The sequence below is a fragment of the Neopsephotus bourkii genome, unplaced genomic scaffold, assembly GCF_033783945.1.
Source record: "Neopsephotus bourkii isolate Nb327-2 ecotype Australia unplaced genomic scaffold, CSIRO-AGI_Nbou_v1 NB_1821, whole genome shotgun sequence".
Lineage (NCBI taxonomy): Eukaryota > Metazoa > Chordata > Aves > Psittaciformes > Psittacidae > Neopsephotus > Neopsephotus bourkii.
Window position 1 is genome coordinate 19,066 of NW_026902294.1, and position 17,413 is coordinate 36,478.

At 51.1% G+C, this 17,413-nt stretch overlaps 1 protein-coding gene and 1 long non-coding RNA gene across 2 annotated transcripts; both read right to left on the reverse strand.

The window, feature by feature from the left end:
• Positions 1-9,018: 9,018 nt before the first annotated feature.
• LOC133206871 (uncharacterized) lies at positions 9,019-9,643 on the reverse strand. Its single transcript, XR_009723895.1, has 3 exons — positions 9,488-9,643; positions 9,235-9,340; positions 9,019-9,141 (listed from the first exon to the last, which is right to left on the reverse strand). It is a non-coding gene; the product is annotated as an uncharacterized LOC133206871 (long non-coding RNA).
• A 4,657-nt stretch (positions 9,644-14,300) lies between these two features.
• LOC133206914 (HAUS augmin-like complex subunit 4) lies at positions 14,301-17,100 on the reverse strand. The gene is made up of 8 exons (XM_061343242.1): positions 16,995-17,100; positions 16,776-16,912; positions 16,178-16,282; positions 15,961-16,026; positions 15,599-15,865; positions 14,885-15,015; positions 14,593-14,661; positions 14,301-14,517 (listed from the first exon to the last, which is right to left on the reverse strand). Exons 1-8 carry the CDS (start codon positions 17,023-17,025, stop codon positions 14,334-14,336), a joined length of 990 nt encoding a protein of 329 aa, XP_061199226.1. The 5' UTR covers positions 17,026-17,100; the 3' UTR covers positions 14,301-14,333.
• Positions 17,101-17,413: the final 313 nt, after the last annotated feature.

A 17,413-nucleotide genomic window follows, 5' to 3' on the forward strand; every position in this document is an offset into this window, starting at 1 on the left:
CACAGAGTGGTTCAGACTCATATGTTTAAGCTGCACAGGTGCTCTAGCTCACACTTAGGTTCAATCTGGCTTTGCCTCACTCATCCACACAAGTCTCATACTAACACAGAGTTCTTGGCTCAGACTCGCTCTCACTTTCTAACTAAATAAAGACATTCAGGTGGTTTAGCCAAGGTTGGGAGCTTTGAAAGAGAAAGAGGGCTGTTACAGAACAGGCCAGCATTGGTGGGTGGGGTGGTGGTGGTGATGATGATGGCCAGCACAGGGTGCTCATGTTGGTTCTTTTGTTTCTTGCAGGTGATAAAGAGGAACTTGGCAGCTGTGGCAAGATCTCAGGATCAGTTTGAGATCCATGGCAGTATAGAAGGTAAGCAGAAGGACTGCTGCTTGGGACTGGAGGGTGGGAGACAAGATCAGGATGGCAGGAAGGGGTTTGAAGTATAGCATGGGGCTGAGGGAAAGGCAGGGGCTATTTTGCAGCATGAGCTTACATGGGTAGGGCAGCTACAGCTTGACTGTGTTATGGAGTGAGGGTGTCACCCATAACCCTTCCTTCAGTGGTGTGGGTCAGGGGTGGGGCAAACTCCCAGCTGGGATAAAAGAACCCTGACAATCCACAGCTGAGTCTTACTTAATGTGGCTCTGGATCATTGGCTGCTTCCCAGCTTTAATTTTTGGCTTTTTTTCTGTGGCTCAGACTCCCATTTAAGACTCAGAGACCACACAGGCCCCCTCTCACCCAGACTGGCTCTGGCTCAGACTCATGCTCCATTTAAATTGCACAGACACTCTCTGCCTCAGACTTGGCCTCACACTCACTTAGGCTCAATCTGACACTGGTTGGCTCATACATCCACATAAATCTCATACTGATTCTAACACAGAATTTCTAGTTCACACTACTTGGATGAGCCTCCCTGACACAAAGTCAGCCTCTCTCCAGCTGAAAAAGAACATTCAGATGACTCAGCTAAGGTGAGCCATGCTTGGGATACCCAAGAAACAGCTTCTTTCAGGGAGCTGCAGCTTCTATTTTTCTCTCAATGTCTGCCTGTTTCAATTTTGGTTTTAGGTGCCACAGGTAACTCAGGAGAGGTGAAGCTGCCGACTGAGGAGGGCTGTGAGAAGGTAAAAGGATTGTCTGCCTGAGTGGTGACTCAGTTGAGAATAACACGTCAAAGGGTTCACTACTCGTGTTGGTCACTGCAGGTCCTACCTTCTATCTCTGGAGTCAGGTGAGTGTTGGACGTGAGGCAGGGAGGTAACAACACTGGTTGTGAGGGTCACTCACTTTTTGCAAGTACCATGGTTAATTCTCTCTATTGTATCCTAGGTTCTGGAGTGCAGCAGGAGCCCAGCACCCTATTCTGCAATAGATTTGGTCAAGGCGAACATAGTATTAAGAAGGGTAAGTAGAGATACAGAAGAGGCGGGCATCGATGGCTGGCGTGGTGGAGGTAATGACCAACACAGCCTGTTCCCCTTTCTTTGTTTGTCTCTGGCAGATGATGAAGAGCAACTTGGCAATGGCCGCAAGATGACTGGCATCTGCTGTGAGAGTTCTGAGCACTGCGGCTCCATGGAGATGCATGGCACTATGCAAGCTAAGTAGAGGGGGTCCTTTAGGAGGCGAGGGGGTGGGGGACGATGACAGAATGGCAAGAAGGGGTTTGAGCTGTAGCTTTCCAATGTAGTATTTGAGCCAGAATGTCTGAGAACACGCTTGGCGGTGCCTGGGAGGGGAATGGTCAATTTTAGTGTAGGTAGTGCCTCAGAGTTAAATGCCAGGATGAAAAGGTGCCTTTTGTGGGGCTTAAGTCTGGGGTGCTGTGTCAGGGAGAATAGGTAATGATCTGTGGTGAAACACACAAGGGCGGGGGAAGTGCTGTTTGTTGTCATGGTCCTCTCACAGAGGGTTTTGCTTTGGCTGCTTCATGCGGTGTCCAGCTTTGGTTCCTAGCCAGAAAGTTCTGCTTTCGAAGTGCCTGGGAAAGTCCTGAGCCTTGGAGACCTCCTTAGATTTGGTTGGGCGCTTCTTGCAACGTGGGCTGGCCCCCTGCGTTGCAATGAGTGTTCAGTTTTTGTGAGTGTGAAAGCCTGAGCCTCGTGCTGTGTGAGGGAGGCAGAAGCTCATGCCAGGCAGGTGAAGGTTGCCTGCACGGGGACGCCCGCTAAGGCGGAGCCTGCCACCTCGCACTGCCATGATGATTCTCGGAGCTGGTTTGCTGATGGTCTTCCCAGGGTCCTTGGGCTTGGTAAGATAAGGAAGCATGAGAAGTATCCTTTCCTATCTCTATAGTTTGCCATGTTAAGAAATTAATAGTGAGTTGTTTGCTTGTCTCTGGTTTTGTCTCACCTGGAATTGTTGAACTGTGCAAGGTATGTGGTGCAGTTTTATAATGCCAGTGTAGCCGTGTACTCTTGATGAGCTGTGTGAATGGACAGAAGAGCTCTTAGAATAAGCTTGTAATGAACGAGTCAGGGCCAGAGAGTCTTCTTGGGAGTGGGTGTGATAGTATATCTAGAGTTAGTGCCTGCAGCAGAGGGCGTAGGGGCTGTGCTGCGACTGTCTGAACGTCAGTCTGTGTATGCATGTCAACCTGAGTGTCGGTGTGAGCTTGGGCTGTGACTTAGAGGCAGAATAAGCTTTTGGTTGGCTTTGCGGTTAATAAAGCCAGGTTATTCTGGCAGGTGGCGAGATGGTTAGCCCCCTGTGAGAGGCTGGTGTAGGAGGGTTGAGCTGAGTTAGAGTACCAAGTGGGTAAATTTGTGTTGTCAGAAGGAAGTTTCAGTTTATTGTGCTGGTGGGCTTATGACTTACTGTGGGTTTTGAATTTGGAGGTGCGCAGGGAGGAGCAAAGCGAGCTCGTTTGCCCGGAGCTGTCTTGAACTAGGTGAGCTGTGCTTAGCAGACTGAAGCAGCAACTGATGGAGTGTCTTACAGTTTTTGTGAGATGAAAACCAGGTCTTAACGTTGTGTTTTGCAGGCGGTGCACGTGCTGAAAGAAGAGAAAAGAAGCCGTGCAAAGGCTGCGGAAGAATAGCAGAGTGATGGGTGAGGGAGTTGGGATTTGCTGAGGGAAGGGTGTTCCTTCGAACCATCTCTCAGCCTTTGTCTGTTTCCCTTTGTGTTTCAGGTGCCGCAGGTACCTCGTGAGTGTTGAAGGTACCAACGGAGGAGGGCTTAGAGGAGGTAAGAAGTTTGTGCATGCATGTGGCAGGTTAGAGTTGAGAAGAAGGTGTTGAATGCGTTTAGTATTGGGTGTTTGGTGTTGCAGGTCTTGCCCTCGACCTTTGGAGGCGGAGGAGTGCTTGAGGTGAGTCAGGCAGGTAAGGAGAAGGTTTGCGGGGTGGGTCAGTTTCGCAGGAGCGATGGCCCTTGGCTTTTGTTGCACTCCTAGAGCACGGAGGGGAGGAGGAGCCCCAGGTGAGACTGCGGAAGGGCTTTGGTGGCAGGCGAGCCCAGTATTGAGGAGCTTTGGAGGAGCCTGAGAGTTGGTAAGGACCAGGCCGGGCTGGGGATGGCTGGGGTGGTGGAGATGACGGCCAACACAGCCTGTTCCCCCTTTTTTGTTTGTTTCTGGCAGATGATGAAGGGAACTTGTCAACGGCTGCACCATCCCTGGCATCTGCCGTGGAGATTCTGAGCAGTGAGGTTGCCTGGAGCCAGCACTGGGGGAGGGTCTCTATGGCGGGGGTCCCCACTCACTGGCCAGCACGGGGGGGGGTCTCTATGTGGGGGGGGGTCCCTACTCACCAGCCAGCACCGGGGGGGTCTCTGTGGGGGGGTCCCCACTCACCTGCCAGCATGGGCTCCCCGAATATGTTCCCGTGGTCGCTGCCCCCAGCGCTGCCCCCAGCGCTGCCCCCAGCGCTGCCCCCAGCGCTGCCCCCAGCGCTGCCCCCAGCGCTGCCCCCAGCGCTGCCCCTGCTGGCCACCTCCAGGAGCCGGGCGAAGGCCGTGGGGTACGGCAGGGCCGAGTCCTCCCAGGGCAGCTCATAGCCTGCAATGGGGGGGTACACAGAAGGAGTACAAAGGGGGGGTACAAAGGTGGGGCTCTTGTAGGGTTCCAGGGGGGTCTAGGGGGTCCCAGACAGGTTTCTGGTGTCTCTGAAGCTGCTTTTGGAGTTCTGAGGGGGGGTTTGGGGGGCCTGTAGCTGGATTTCGGGACCCAGGGGTGGTTTTGGGGGCCTAGGGTGCTTGTGCCTCTATCAGGGTGCCTGTGACTGTATTGGGATCCTTATGTCCGTACTGGCGTATCCCTATGTCCATACCGATGTACCCTTATATCCGTACTGCTGTATCCCTATATCCGTACTGCTGTATCCCTATATCCGTACTGCTGTATCCCTATATCCGTACTGATGTATGCCTATATCCATACTGTTGTATCCCTATGTCCATACTGATGTATCCCTATATCAGTACTGGTGTATCCCTATATCCATACTGATGTATACGTATGTCCGTACTGGTGTACCCTATATCCATACTGATGTATCCCTATGTCCATACTGGTGTATCCCTACATCTATACTGATGTATCCCTATATCCGTACTGGTATACCCTTATATCCATACTGGTGTACCCTATATCCATACTGATGTATCCCTATATCCACACTGATGTATCCCTATGTCCATACTGGTGTATCCCTACATCTATACTGATGTATCCCTATATCCGTACTGGTATACCCCTATATCCGTACTGGTGTATCCCTATATCCACACTGATGTATCCCTATGTCCATACTGGTGTATCCCTACATCTATACTGATGTATCCCTATATCCGTACTGGTATATCCCTATATCCATACTGATGTATCCGTATATCCACACTGATGTATCCCTATGTCCATACTGGTGTATCCCTCCATCTATACTGATGTATCCCTATATCCGTACTGGTATACCCCTATATCCATACTGATGTACCCCTATGTCCGTACCGGTGTACCCGTATATCCGTACCGGTGTACCCGTATATCCGTACCGGTGTACCCCCATGTCCGTACCGGTGTACCCCCATGTCCGTACCGGTGTACCCCCATGTCCGTACCGGTGTACCCCCATGTCCGTACCGGTGTACCCCCATGTCCGTACCGGTGTATCCCCATGTCCGTACCGGTGTATCCCCATGTCCGTACCGGTGTATCCCTATATCCGTACCGGTGTATCCCTATATTCATACCGGTGTATCCCTATATCCATACTGGTATATCCCTATATCCATACTGCTGTACCATATATCCATACTGGTGTATCCCTATGTCCGTTTTGGTGTATCCCTATACCCATACTGGTCTACCCTATATCCATACTGGTGTATCCTATATTCATACTTGTGTACCCTATATCCATACTGGTATCCCTATATCCATACCGGTGTATCCCTATGTCCGTTCTGCTGTATCCCTATATCCATACTGGTGTATTCTCTATCAATACTGGTGTACCCTATATCCGTACCGGTGTATCCCTATATCCGTACTGGTGTACCCTCTATCCGTACTGGTATATACCTCTATCCATACCGATGTATCCCTGTATCCCTATATCCATACCGGTGTATCCCTATGTCCGTACTGGTGTATCCCTATATCGATACTGATGTATCCCCATACCCATACCGGTGTATCCCTATATCCATACCGGTGTATCCCTATATCCGTACAGGTGTATCCCTATATTCATACTGGTGTATGCCTAGGTCCGTACTGGTGTATCCCTATATCCATACCGGTGTATCCCTATGTCCGTTCTGCTGTATCCTTATATCCATACTGGTGTACCCTATATCTATACTGGTGTATCCCTATATCTATACTGGTGTATCCCTATATCCGTACTGGTGTATCCCTATATCCATACTGGTGTATTCCCATGTCCGTTCTGGTGTATCCCTATGTTCGTACTGGTGGATCCCTATATCAATATTGGTATATCCCTATATCCATACTGGTGTATCCCATAACCATACTGGTGTATGCCTATGTCCGTTCTGGTGTATCCCTGTATCTATACTGGTGTATCCCTATATCCATACTGGTGTACACTATACCCATACTGGTGTATCCCTATACCCATACTGGTGTATCCCTATACCCATACTGGTGTATCCCTATATCCACACTGGTGTACCCTATGTCCATACCGGTATCCCTATATCCATACTGGTGTATCCTATATCCATACTAGTGTACCCTATATCCATACTGATATATCCCTATATCCATACTGGTGTATCCCTATATCCATTCTGATATATCCTTGTATCCGTACCGATGTATCCCTGTATCCATACCGGTGTACCCTTTGTCCATACTGGTATCCCTATATCCATACCGGTGTATCCTATACCCATACTGGTGTACCCTATATCCATACTGGTATCCGTATATCCGTACCGGTGTATCCCTATATCCATACCGGTGTATCCCTATATCCATACTGGTGTACCCGTATATCCATACTGGTGTATCCCTATGTCCATACTGGTGTATCCCTATATCCATACTGGTGTATCCTATATCCATACTGGTGTATCCCTATATCCGTACTGGTGTATCCCTTTATCCATACTGGTGTATCCCTATATCCATACTGCTGTACCATATACCCATACTGGTGTATCCCTATGTCCATTCTGGTGTATCCCTATACCCATACTGGTGTACCTTATATCCATACTGGTGTACCCTATGTCCGTCCTGGTATCCCTATATCCATACTGGTGTATCCTATATTCATACTTGTGTACCCTATATCCATATTGGTATATCCCTATATCCGTACTGGTGTATCCGTATATTGATACTGGTGTATCCCTATATCCATACCGGTGTATCCCTATATCCGTACTGGTGTACACTCTATCCGTACTGGTATATATCTCTATCCATACCGGTGTATCCCTATATCCGTACTGGTGTACCCTATATCCGTACTGGTATATACCTCTATCGATACCGATGTATCCCTATGTCCTTACTGGCGTATCCCTATATCCATACCAGTGTATCCTTATATTCATACTGGTGTGTCCCTATGTCCGTACTGGTATATCTCTATATCCATACTGGTGTATCCCTATATCCATACTGGTGTACCGTATATCCATACTGGTGTACCCTATGTCCATACTGGTATCCCTATATCCATATTGGTGTATCCTATATCCATGCTGGTGTACCCTATATCCATACTGGTTTATCTCTATATCCATACTGATGTATCCCTATATCCATACTGGCGTATCCCTATATCAATACTTTTGTACCCTATATCCATACTGGTGTATTCCTATATCCATACTGGTATTCCTATATCCATACCGGTGTATCCTATATCCATACTGGTATCCCTATATTCGTACTGCTGTATCCCTATATCCATATTGGTGTACCCTATATCCATACCGGTGTATCCCTATATCCGTACTGGTGTACCCTATATCCGTACTGGTATATACCTCTATCGATACCGATGTATCCCTATATCCATACTGGTGTATCCCTACATCCATAACGATGTATCCCTATGTCCCTACCGGTGTATCCCTATATCTGCACCGGTGTATCCCTTTATCCATACTGGTGTATCCCTATATCCGTACTGGTATATCCCTGTATCCGTACTGGTGTATCCCTATGTCCGTACTGGTATATCCCTATGTCCGTACTGGTGTATCCCTATATCCGTACTGGTATATCCCTATATCCATACTGGTGTACCCTATATCCACACTGGTGTATCCCTATATCCATACTGGTGTATCCCATATCCATACTGGTGTATCCCTATATCCATACTGGTGTATTCCTATATCCATACTGGTATAATCCTATATCTGTACTGGTATACCCTATATCCATACTGGTGTATCCCATAACCATACTGGTGTATCCCTATATCCATAGTGGTGTATCCCTATGTCCATACTGGTGTATCCTATGTCCATACTGGTATCCCTATATCCATACTGGTGTATCCCTATATCCATACTAGTGTATCCTATATCCATACTGGTATATCCCTATATCCGTACAGATGTATCCCTGTATCCATATTGGTGTATCCCTGTATCCATACTGATGTATCCCTGTATCCATGCTGGTGTATCCCTATATCCATAGTGGTGTATCCTATATCCATACTGGTATATCCCTATATCCGTACTGATGTATCCCTATATCCATACTGGTGTATCCCTATGTCCATATTGGTGTATCCCTATATCCATACTGATGTATCCCTATGTCCATAGTGGTGTACCCTATGTCCATACTGGTATCCCTATATCCATACTGGTGTATTCTATATCCATACTGGTATATCCCTATATCCGTACTGGTGTATCCCTATATCTATACTGGTGTCCCTGCTGCTCACCGGGCAGCAGAAGGTTCCCGAAGCTGTACCCGGCGGTGCCAGCGATCACATGGACCCCGCGCCTGGTGCTCTGCACGTCCCGGATGCGGCCGCCGGTCCCGGTGGTGGCGCCACGGAAAGGGGCCACAGCTGCGGGGCGGGGCGGGGCCAAGCGTGAGGGGCGGGGCCACGGAAAGGCCCCCCCCACCCATTCATACAGCCGAGGCCACGCCCCCCCCGCTGACCCCTGGGGAAGTTGTGGGTCTCGGCGGTGAAGATCACGTGACGGATCGAAGTTCTCCGCTCGTAGGGGCTGCGTCCGGCCGGGTCCTGCGGCCACAGCGAGGAGACCGCGGCCCCACGGATGGCGCTGGGGGGCAGAGAGGGGTAACCCACAGAGACCCATAGGGACCCATACGTACCCATAGGGACCCCAGAGAGACCCGATAGAGACCCATAGAAACCCATAGAGACCCCACAGGGACCACATAGAGACCCATAGGGACCCCATAGAGACACACAGAGACCCGTAGACACCCCATAGAGACCACATAGACCCGTAGACACCCCACAGACACCCCATAGAGACATATAGAGCCCCATAGCTGCCCCCCGGAGCCCCACCTGCTGTTGTTGCAGAACTGGATGACCTTGTTGCCGTTGCTGGAGCGCTGCGTGCTCGCGATGCGCTGCATGAGCGACTGCAGCTCCACATGCCCGTCCACCACCAGCCGCCCCTTGAAGAACCAGTGCCAGCTGTGCTCGCTGCGGGGGCAATGGGGCATGGTCGGGGGGACCTGCAAGGTTTGGGGTCCCCAGGGCCAGGTTTGGGATCCATGGGGCAGGGTTAGGGGGCACCTGTTGGACTGCGCCAGGTCAAACCACTCCACAGTGGTGGGGTTGCAACCGGCAGCGAGGAAGAGCTGGGTGTAGAACTGCACGTCCTAAGGGTCGAAGGCCAGGCCTGGCCACAGCAGCGGCCCCATTGAGCCCCATGCCCCCATTGGCCCCCATGCCCCCATTGCCCCCCATGTCCCCATTGACCCCCATTTCCCCATTGCCCCCCATGTCCCCGTTGCCCCCATGTCCCCATTGCTGTCCATGCCCTCACCCAGCTCCGCATCCACCTCCTCCAGCGCCTGCTGCCCCCTGCCCAGGACATCGATGGTGCTGACGGGCAGGGCCTGCGCCGGCACCTCCAGGCTCCGCAGGGGCTCAGGATAGAGCTGATCGGTCACCGGGTCCCGCAGCGCCCGGCCCAGGTGGGACAGGGTCCCCGCCGGCCTGGGGAGGGAGGGTGGGGCACAGAATTGAGGCAGGGACACAGCTACCGCGCATCTCGACCCGTGCATGCGCAGTAGCTCACTGTGTCCGCGCGCGCACAGTAGGACGACCATACTCCGGTGGTGTATCTAGGCTGCCCAGCAGGACAGTGAGTAGAGCACGAACGTCTGGCCTAACCCCAAACCCTAATTGCTGCCACCCTAACACTAAACCTTACTGTAACCCACCCTAACTGCTAACACCTAACCTTAATCCTAACACCTAAACCTAAATCTACACCATCCTAAACCTTATCCTAACACTAACCGTAATCGTAACTCTTACCTAACCCTAAACCCTTAACGCTAACCCCTAACTATAACCTCTAACACTAACCCTAATTAGGGTTAGATTATCCTTTCCAAGACTGGGTTAGATTACCCTAGCCTGGGTTAGATGAGCCTAGCTCTGCCAGGGTTAGACTAGATTAGCCTTCCGAGCCTAGTCTGGGTTAGATTATTTTAGTTCTGAGTTAGTCTAAATTAACCTAGCCTAGTGGAGCCTGGGTTATATTAGCCTAGCCTGGGTTAGATCAGGTAGCCTTAGGTAGCCTAGCTTAGGCTACAGCTCCCTAGGTTATATTAGATTAGATTATCCTAACCCTACCCTGGGTTATATTGACCTAGCCTATGCTAGGTTATATTAGCCTAGCATAGATTACATTAGTCTAGCCTAGCTCTGCCTGGGTTAGATTACATTAGCCTAGCCTGGTTTAGCCTACCTTAAATTAGATTAGGCTAGCCAGGCTCTGCCTGGGTTGGATTAGGTTAGGTTAGCCTAGCCTAGCATAGTGTGCTTTAAATTAGATTACTCTAGCTTGGGTTAGGTCAGCCTAGCCTAGCATGGGTTAGATGAGCCTAGCCTATCCTGGGTTAGATTAGCCTAGGCTAGTCGGGTTAGATTAACCTAGCTCTGCCTGGGTTAGATTAGATAAACCGATCCTAGCCTGTGGTAGCCTAACCTGAGTTAGATTAGCACCAGTTTTCTAGCCTGGTTCTTCGGCTGTGGATGGTTGGGGTTAGAAGGGGTTGGGGTTATGGGTTACGGTAAGGTTTAGAGTTAGGGTTTTGGATTAGAGTTAGGGGATTAGGCTTAGTGTTTAGGGTTAGGATGGGTTAGGTTTAGGATTAGGGTTACTGTTAGAGGTTATAGTTAGGGGTTAGAGTTAAGGGTTTAGGGTTAGGTAAGAGTTAGGGTTACGGTTAGTGTTAGGATAAGGTTTAGGATGGTGTAGATTTAGGTTTAGGAGTTAGGATTAAGATTAGGTGTTAGCGGTTAGGGTGGGTTACAGTAAGTTTTAGTGTTAGGGTGGCAGCAATTAGGGTTTGGGGTTAGGATTAAATGTTAGGGAAAGAGTTCTGGCTAGGGGTTAGTGTTAGGGGTTAAGGGCATGTCCTGGGTTTAGCAGTAGCATTCATTTTTCTCTGTCTTGGTAGCTGGTGCAGTGCTGTGTTTTGGCTTTCAGCTGGGAACAGAGCTGAAAACAATGATGTTTTGGTTTGGCCAAGGACTTTGTGAGCCTCATGCTCTGCCAGGGAGGAGGGAAGCCGGGAGGAAGCAGAGACAGGACACCTGACCCAAACTGACCAAAGAGGTATTCCATACCACAGCACGTCATGCCCAGGAGGGAACTGGGGGAGTTACCCGGAAGGGCAGGTGGACTGCAGGGTTGGAGGAGGTATCGGTTGGTGCTTGGTCGGGCTGGGGGGGGCGAGTTATCGGTCGCCTGGTGATGGGGTGTTGTATTCTCTTCCCTTGTTATTTCCTTTATCATTACTATTATTGGTGGTAGCAGTAGTGATTTGTGTTATACCTTAGTTACTAAACTGTTCTTATCTCCCGTGGGAGTTGCATTCTTTCTGATTCTCCTCTCTGTCCCTCCAGGAATAAGGGGAGGGCAAGAAAGGGGGGGGAGTGGGTAACAAGCTGTCTGGTTGGGTTAAAACCACTACAGGGTAGTGTTAGTTTTAGGGGTTAGTTTCATTGTTAGAATTAGGGTTACTGTTAGGGGTTAGGGTAAGGTTTAGGATCAGTTACCCTTAGAGTTAGGGTCATGGTTAGTGTTAGGGTCATGGTTAAGGTTAGGGATTAGGTTTAGTGTTAGGAATTAGAGTTAGGCTTAGATTTAGGGTGGCAGCCATGAGGGTTAGGGTGGCAGACATTAGGGTTAGGGTTAAAATTTATGGTAAGGGTTATACATTAGGGTTAGCATTAGGAGTTAAATTTAGGGGTTAGGGTTAGGATGGGTTAGGCTTAATCTTAGGGTTAAGGTTAGGGTTTAAGGTAGGGTTAGCGTCAGCAATGCAGATTGCACCGTTGCAAAGCTCACTGTGTTTGAAGATATCAAACATCAGATTTCCCTCCTGGCCTCTTCAACTGTGGGAGCAGAGGCCAAATGCTCCTCCTATACTCGCGGTGATGCTGGGCAGCCTGGAGCCACAACCGGAGAGATTCCATTCAAATAGACATTTAGGTATGAAATTGAGAAGCGACATCAATGATGGTGGCACCGTTGCAAAGATGACTGTGTGCTGAACATTTCCAGCACCAAAATTTCCTCGTGATTCTACGGCTCGGAGAGCAGAGGCCAGACGTTCGTGCTCTACTCACTGTGCTGCTGGGCAGCCTCGAGCGCACACTGGAGAGTTTCCATTCAAACGGACTTTTAGGTATGAAATCGAGGAGCGACAGCAATGATGGTGGCACCATTGCAAAGCTGACTGTGTGCGGAACATTCCCCGCACCAGATTTCCCTCCTGGCTCTTCGGCTCTGGGAGCAGAGGCCAGACGTTCATGCTCTACTCACTGTGCTGCTGGGCAGCCTGGGGCCACCACCGGAGATGATCCATTCAAATGGACTTTTAGGTATGAAATCGAGGAGCGACAGCAATGATGGTGGCACTGTTGCAAAGCTGACTGTGTGTTGAACATTCCCAGCACCAGATTCCCCTCCTGGCTCTTCGGCTCTGGGAGCAGAGGCCAGATGTTCGCTCTCTACTCACTGTGCTGCTGGGCAGCCTGGAGCCACCACCTGAGAGGTTCCATTCAAATGGACTTTTATGTATGAAATCGAGGAGCGGCAGTGTGATGGGGGGTGTTTGCTCATCAAAGTGAGTATATGGTGAATCTCACTGAACCAGTTCTTGTTTGCACATCAAAGCATCCTCAAAGGGGTGGTAGCCGTACTGGGGGGATCAAAGCTAAACCGTTTGCTTGTGTATGTTACTGCCTGAGCTCAACATTTACAGTGCTCGCCAGAGCAGGATGAGAGGACCAAGGCCATTGATACGTGAAAGGAGCCATAACTCAACTCCTACTGTCTGGACCGTCCAAACCAGCAGCGACCAGCTTTATAGTTTGGAAAGAGACCAAACTACCAGGGAGCATGTGCAAAACTGAAGGTGAAAAGTTCAGACCCGAGGAAGACTCATTTACTTCATCTTAAGACCCTCGCTCACGACCACCAGATGGCACTGTGCCTGCGCAAAGGACTCAGCTCATTAACATACGAAGCGGGGATGGGTCATGAATATGTAGAGACGTGTTGTGTAACCTCATGAATATGCAGCAGTGTGATTATAAGGGTGAAGAATTTTTTTATTTTGGTGCGCAAAACGAGCGGACTAAGGTCCCTTGCGCCCAGCGCTGTTTTGTCTGCTTGCTGCTTGCTCATTAAATTTTTTTACATACTCAAATCTGGCTTGAGAGTATTTTTAACAGACAGCAATGATGGTGGCACCATTGCAAAGCTGACTGTGTGCTGAGCATTCCCAGCAACAGATTTCCCTCCTGGCTATTCGGCTCTGGGAGCAGAGGCCAGACGTTCCTGCTCTACTCACTGAGCTCCTGGTCGGCCTCAAGCGACCACCGTAGAGGTTCCATTCAAATGGACTTTTAGTTATGAAATCGAGGAACGACAGCAATGATGGTGGCACCGTTGCAAAGCTGACTGTGTGCTGAACATTCCCAGCACCAGATTTCCCTCGTGGTTCTTTGGCTGTGGGAGCAGAGGCCAGACATTCGTGCTCTACTCACTGTGCTTCTGGGCAGCCTGGAGCCACCACCGGAGAGGTTCCATTCAAATGGACTTTTAGGCATGAAATCAAGAAGGGCTCAGGTCTACAAGTTTTTCCCCCACTCCATCTCCCCCGACATAGTCTAGGACTCAGGTCTGCCTTGTTAATAAGCTTTTGGCTAGTTCTGACCTGGTTTTTCCCACTTTAACCCGTTTTAAGCCATTTTAGGCAATTTCTAACCCAGTTTTTCCCACTTCTAACCCATTCTAAGCCATTTTTGGCCATTTCTATCCCTGTTTTAGAAATATTTTAACATTTCTAACCCAGTTTTGCCATTTTCTAGCCCGTCTTAAAACCATTTTTTGCCATTTCTAGCCGGCTTTGCCCATTGCTAACCTATTTTTTCCCATTTCTGAGTCGGTATCAGCCATTTTTGGCACTACATCCCAAGGACCCGCCCACCTTGGCCCCGACCCCCAGCGCTGCCAGCCAGTCGCTGCCCTCCTCCCCACCACCCATTCTCCCCTTATAGGGAGAGAAAAGAGATGTGGCGTCATTCATAAATTGACTGCCCTTTGGGCACATTTATTGGCTGCTGTCACATGACTGTGACTGCTGTCACAGGCCGAGTGGGTGGAGCTGCTGCAGGGCCCACCTCTTCTGCTCCACTGCCTCCTGTAGCTGCCCATAGGCTGAGGCCAGGTCCTCCAGCCCTGCCCCCAGCCCCTGATAGGCTGAGAGTGCTGCTTGCAGCTCCTGGCCCTGCCTCTCTGCGTCCTCCATGGCCAATGAGATGCTGTGCCTGCAGTAATGTCGTGATGGTGTCATAAAGGGGGCAGGGTCATTAATAAAGGGGAAGGGGGCGTATGGCACTCACTTGATGCATTGATGGGCAGCTACGGTGAGTGGAGGGTAGGAAGCAAGGAGCAGCCCCAACTCCTCCAGCCTGCAGAGGGAGCAATGGGGTAACAGAGGGGACACCTCCAAATCCCACCTTAAGCCCTTTAGAAGCCCCCAACCCCCATTATAAATCCCCCCTTAGAGCCCCATATCCACCCATAGAGCAGAGGGGCCATGTCCTTCGCTGATCCTGCCCCCTGCAGCACACACAGTAACCCACTGCCTGTAACCCCCATAGTCCCCACAGATACTCTTAGAGCCCCATATACCGTATCTTGAGCAGTAGCGCCACCCCTTTGCCCTCCAGGTAGAGCCCGTGCTGCTGGTCCAGCTCCTGCAGGGCTCCAGCACAGTGGGCACCGGCCAAGGCCCCCAGCAAGGCCCAGCACTGGCCCAGCACCTGCACCATAGAGCACCACTGACCCTCCCATAGAGCCCACTGAGCCCCCATAGACCCCCCAAACCCCATTTAAACCCTCACAGAGCCCATTGAATCCTATAGACCCCATTTAAACCACCATAAACCCATTTAGCCCCCCATAGACCCCCTCCAAACTCCCTTTAATCCCTAGTAGACCCCCCAAACCCCATTTAACTGCTCATAGACCCCATTTAAGCCCCCACTGATGGCAATTAACCACCCCATAGACCCCAAACCCCATTTAAACCCCCATAGAGCCTATTAAGCCCCAATAGGCCCCATTTAACTCCCCCGTAGACCCCCCAAACCTCATTTAAGCCCCCAAGACCCCTCCAAACCCCTTTAACCCCCCCACTGAACTTCTCATAATCTCCCCAAACCCCACTTAACCCCCCATAGACCCCATTTAACCCACATAGACCCCTCCAAGCCCTCTTTCACCCCCACAGACCCCAACGAATTTCTCATAAACACCACAAACTCCACTTAACCCCCATAGATCTCATTTAAACCCCATTATAGACCCCACAGAACCCCCGTATTCCCTCCCCTCCTGTTCCACCTCTTGGTAGCGCCTGCGCTGGGTCTGCAGCGCCCCCTGCAGGTGCTGGCGTCGCCACCGGGCGCGCTGCAGCCGCTGTGCCTCCTCCCTCAGGGCCACACCAAGACGCAACACCGCAGGGGGGGCATCCCGCTCCTCAGCCAATGTCGGCGCTGCCTCCGACAATGGCAGCTCCGGGGCAGCCTCCCCCGCGTGGTAAATGGAGAGGTCCAAGACCTTGGCAGCCAGGCGGAGCTCCAGCAGGGAAAGCAGCGGTGCAGGGGGTGCCTACGGACAGAATGGGGGCTATGGGGTGCAACGGAGGGGGGTAAACGGGATTTTGGGGTGGTTTGGGACAGTTTTGGGTCATTTGGGGCGCTCACCTCCATTGGGGGCAGTGCCTGGGCGATGCCCTGCACCCCACAACGCAGCTCCAGTTCCCAGCGGGTCTGCAAATCACCCAAATTACCCCCAAATCATCCCAAAGCCCCCTAATACACACCAATTCACCCCAAAGCCCCCTTTAGGCACCTCCCATATGTATGTGGGTCTCCCCATACCCCTCATTGCCCCACATGTGTGGATCACCCCATGGCTCACGGGGGGCTCGATCCCACGCGGGTCCCACAGCAGTTCCTGCAGCGCCCTCCAGAGCCCGTCCCAGTGCAGCCACGTCCTCCTGTGCAGCGCCAGCGTCGCCTTCGCCTGCAGGGGGAGCTCGGGCACCTGAAACACCCCAAAACAGCCCCCAAATACCCAAAAAAACACCCCAAAATAGTCCAAAGTTGGCGCAAAATGGCCTGAAATAGCCCAAAATTGGACCAAAATAGACGAAAATGGCCCCAAATAGCTCTAAATTAGACAAAAATGGTCCAAAATAGACCAATAGTGCAAAATACCCCTAAATCACCCCAAAACCTCTCAACCCCCCTTAATCACCCCAAAACTCCCCAAATAACCTAAATGACGCCAAAATGACCCTAAATGAACCAACCTGACCAAAACTCTCCCTAAATCACCCCTAAATCACTCTAACCCCCCCCAAAACCCAACCCTCCCCTCACATCCCTAAATCACCCCAAATCACTCCCAAATGACCCTAAATCCCTCCAAAATCTCCCCAAAACCCACTGAACACCCCCTTAACTCCCCCAAAATACCCCAAACTGCCCCAACCTGACACCACCCACCCCGTTACCTGCTGCAGCTCCCCCCGCAGGTCCGCAGTGAGCCCGTCCGGCCCCAGCACCGCACTCAGCCCCTGCACCAGCGGGGCCAAGCCAAGTCCCTCGGCGGGGGTGGGGAGCCCGAAGAGCGGCAGGTGGGGCTCCTCCTCTATTGGGGGGCGTTAAGTAATTAATGCCCTCATTAACGCTTATTAATGGCTATTAATGGGTATTAATAGCACGCAGGGTACCTGGCAGCAGCTCAGCAGGGTCCAGAGCCATCAGGAGCCCCTTATGTGCTGGTATAGGGGGGGACAAGCACCTATGTGCTAGGTGGTCCTCCCCAGTGGGAAGTGAGACAGCCCAGGGTACCCGAAAGGGTCTACTGGGACCTATAGACCCCCCAGAGGGTCTATTCCCATTACAGAGCATCACAGACCCTCTTTAACCCCCTACAGACCTGCCCAAACCCCATTTAACCCCCCATATACCCCCTTTAGCCCCCCCATAGACCCCATTTAACCTCCATAGACCGATTTAAACCCCTGTAGGTCCCCCCAGACCCCCTTTAACCCCCCATAGACCCCATTTAACCCCCTATAGGTCCCCCCAGACCCCCTTTAACTTTCCATAAAGAGTCGGGAGGGGGGGGGGTAAAGAGGGTCTATGG

Excerpts from the sequence above, each read along its gene's own strand:
- LOC133206914 (XM_061343242.1), bottom strand. The coding sequence starts at position 17,025 with ATGGCTCTGGACCCTGCTGAGCTGCTGCCAG. Across the intron at positions 15,866-15,960 it reads AGGCACTGCCCCCAATGGAG|GCACCCCCTGCACCGCTGCT; the intron begins GTGAGCGCCCCA and ends TTCTGTCCGTAG. Across the intron at positions 15,016-15,598 it reads AGCGCAGGCGCTACCAAGAG|GTGCTGGGCCAGTGCTGGGC; the intron begins GTGGAACAGGAG and ends TCTATGGTGCAG.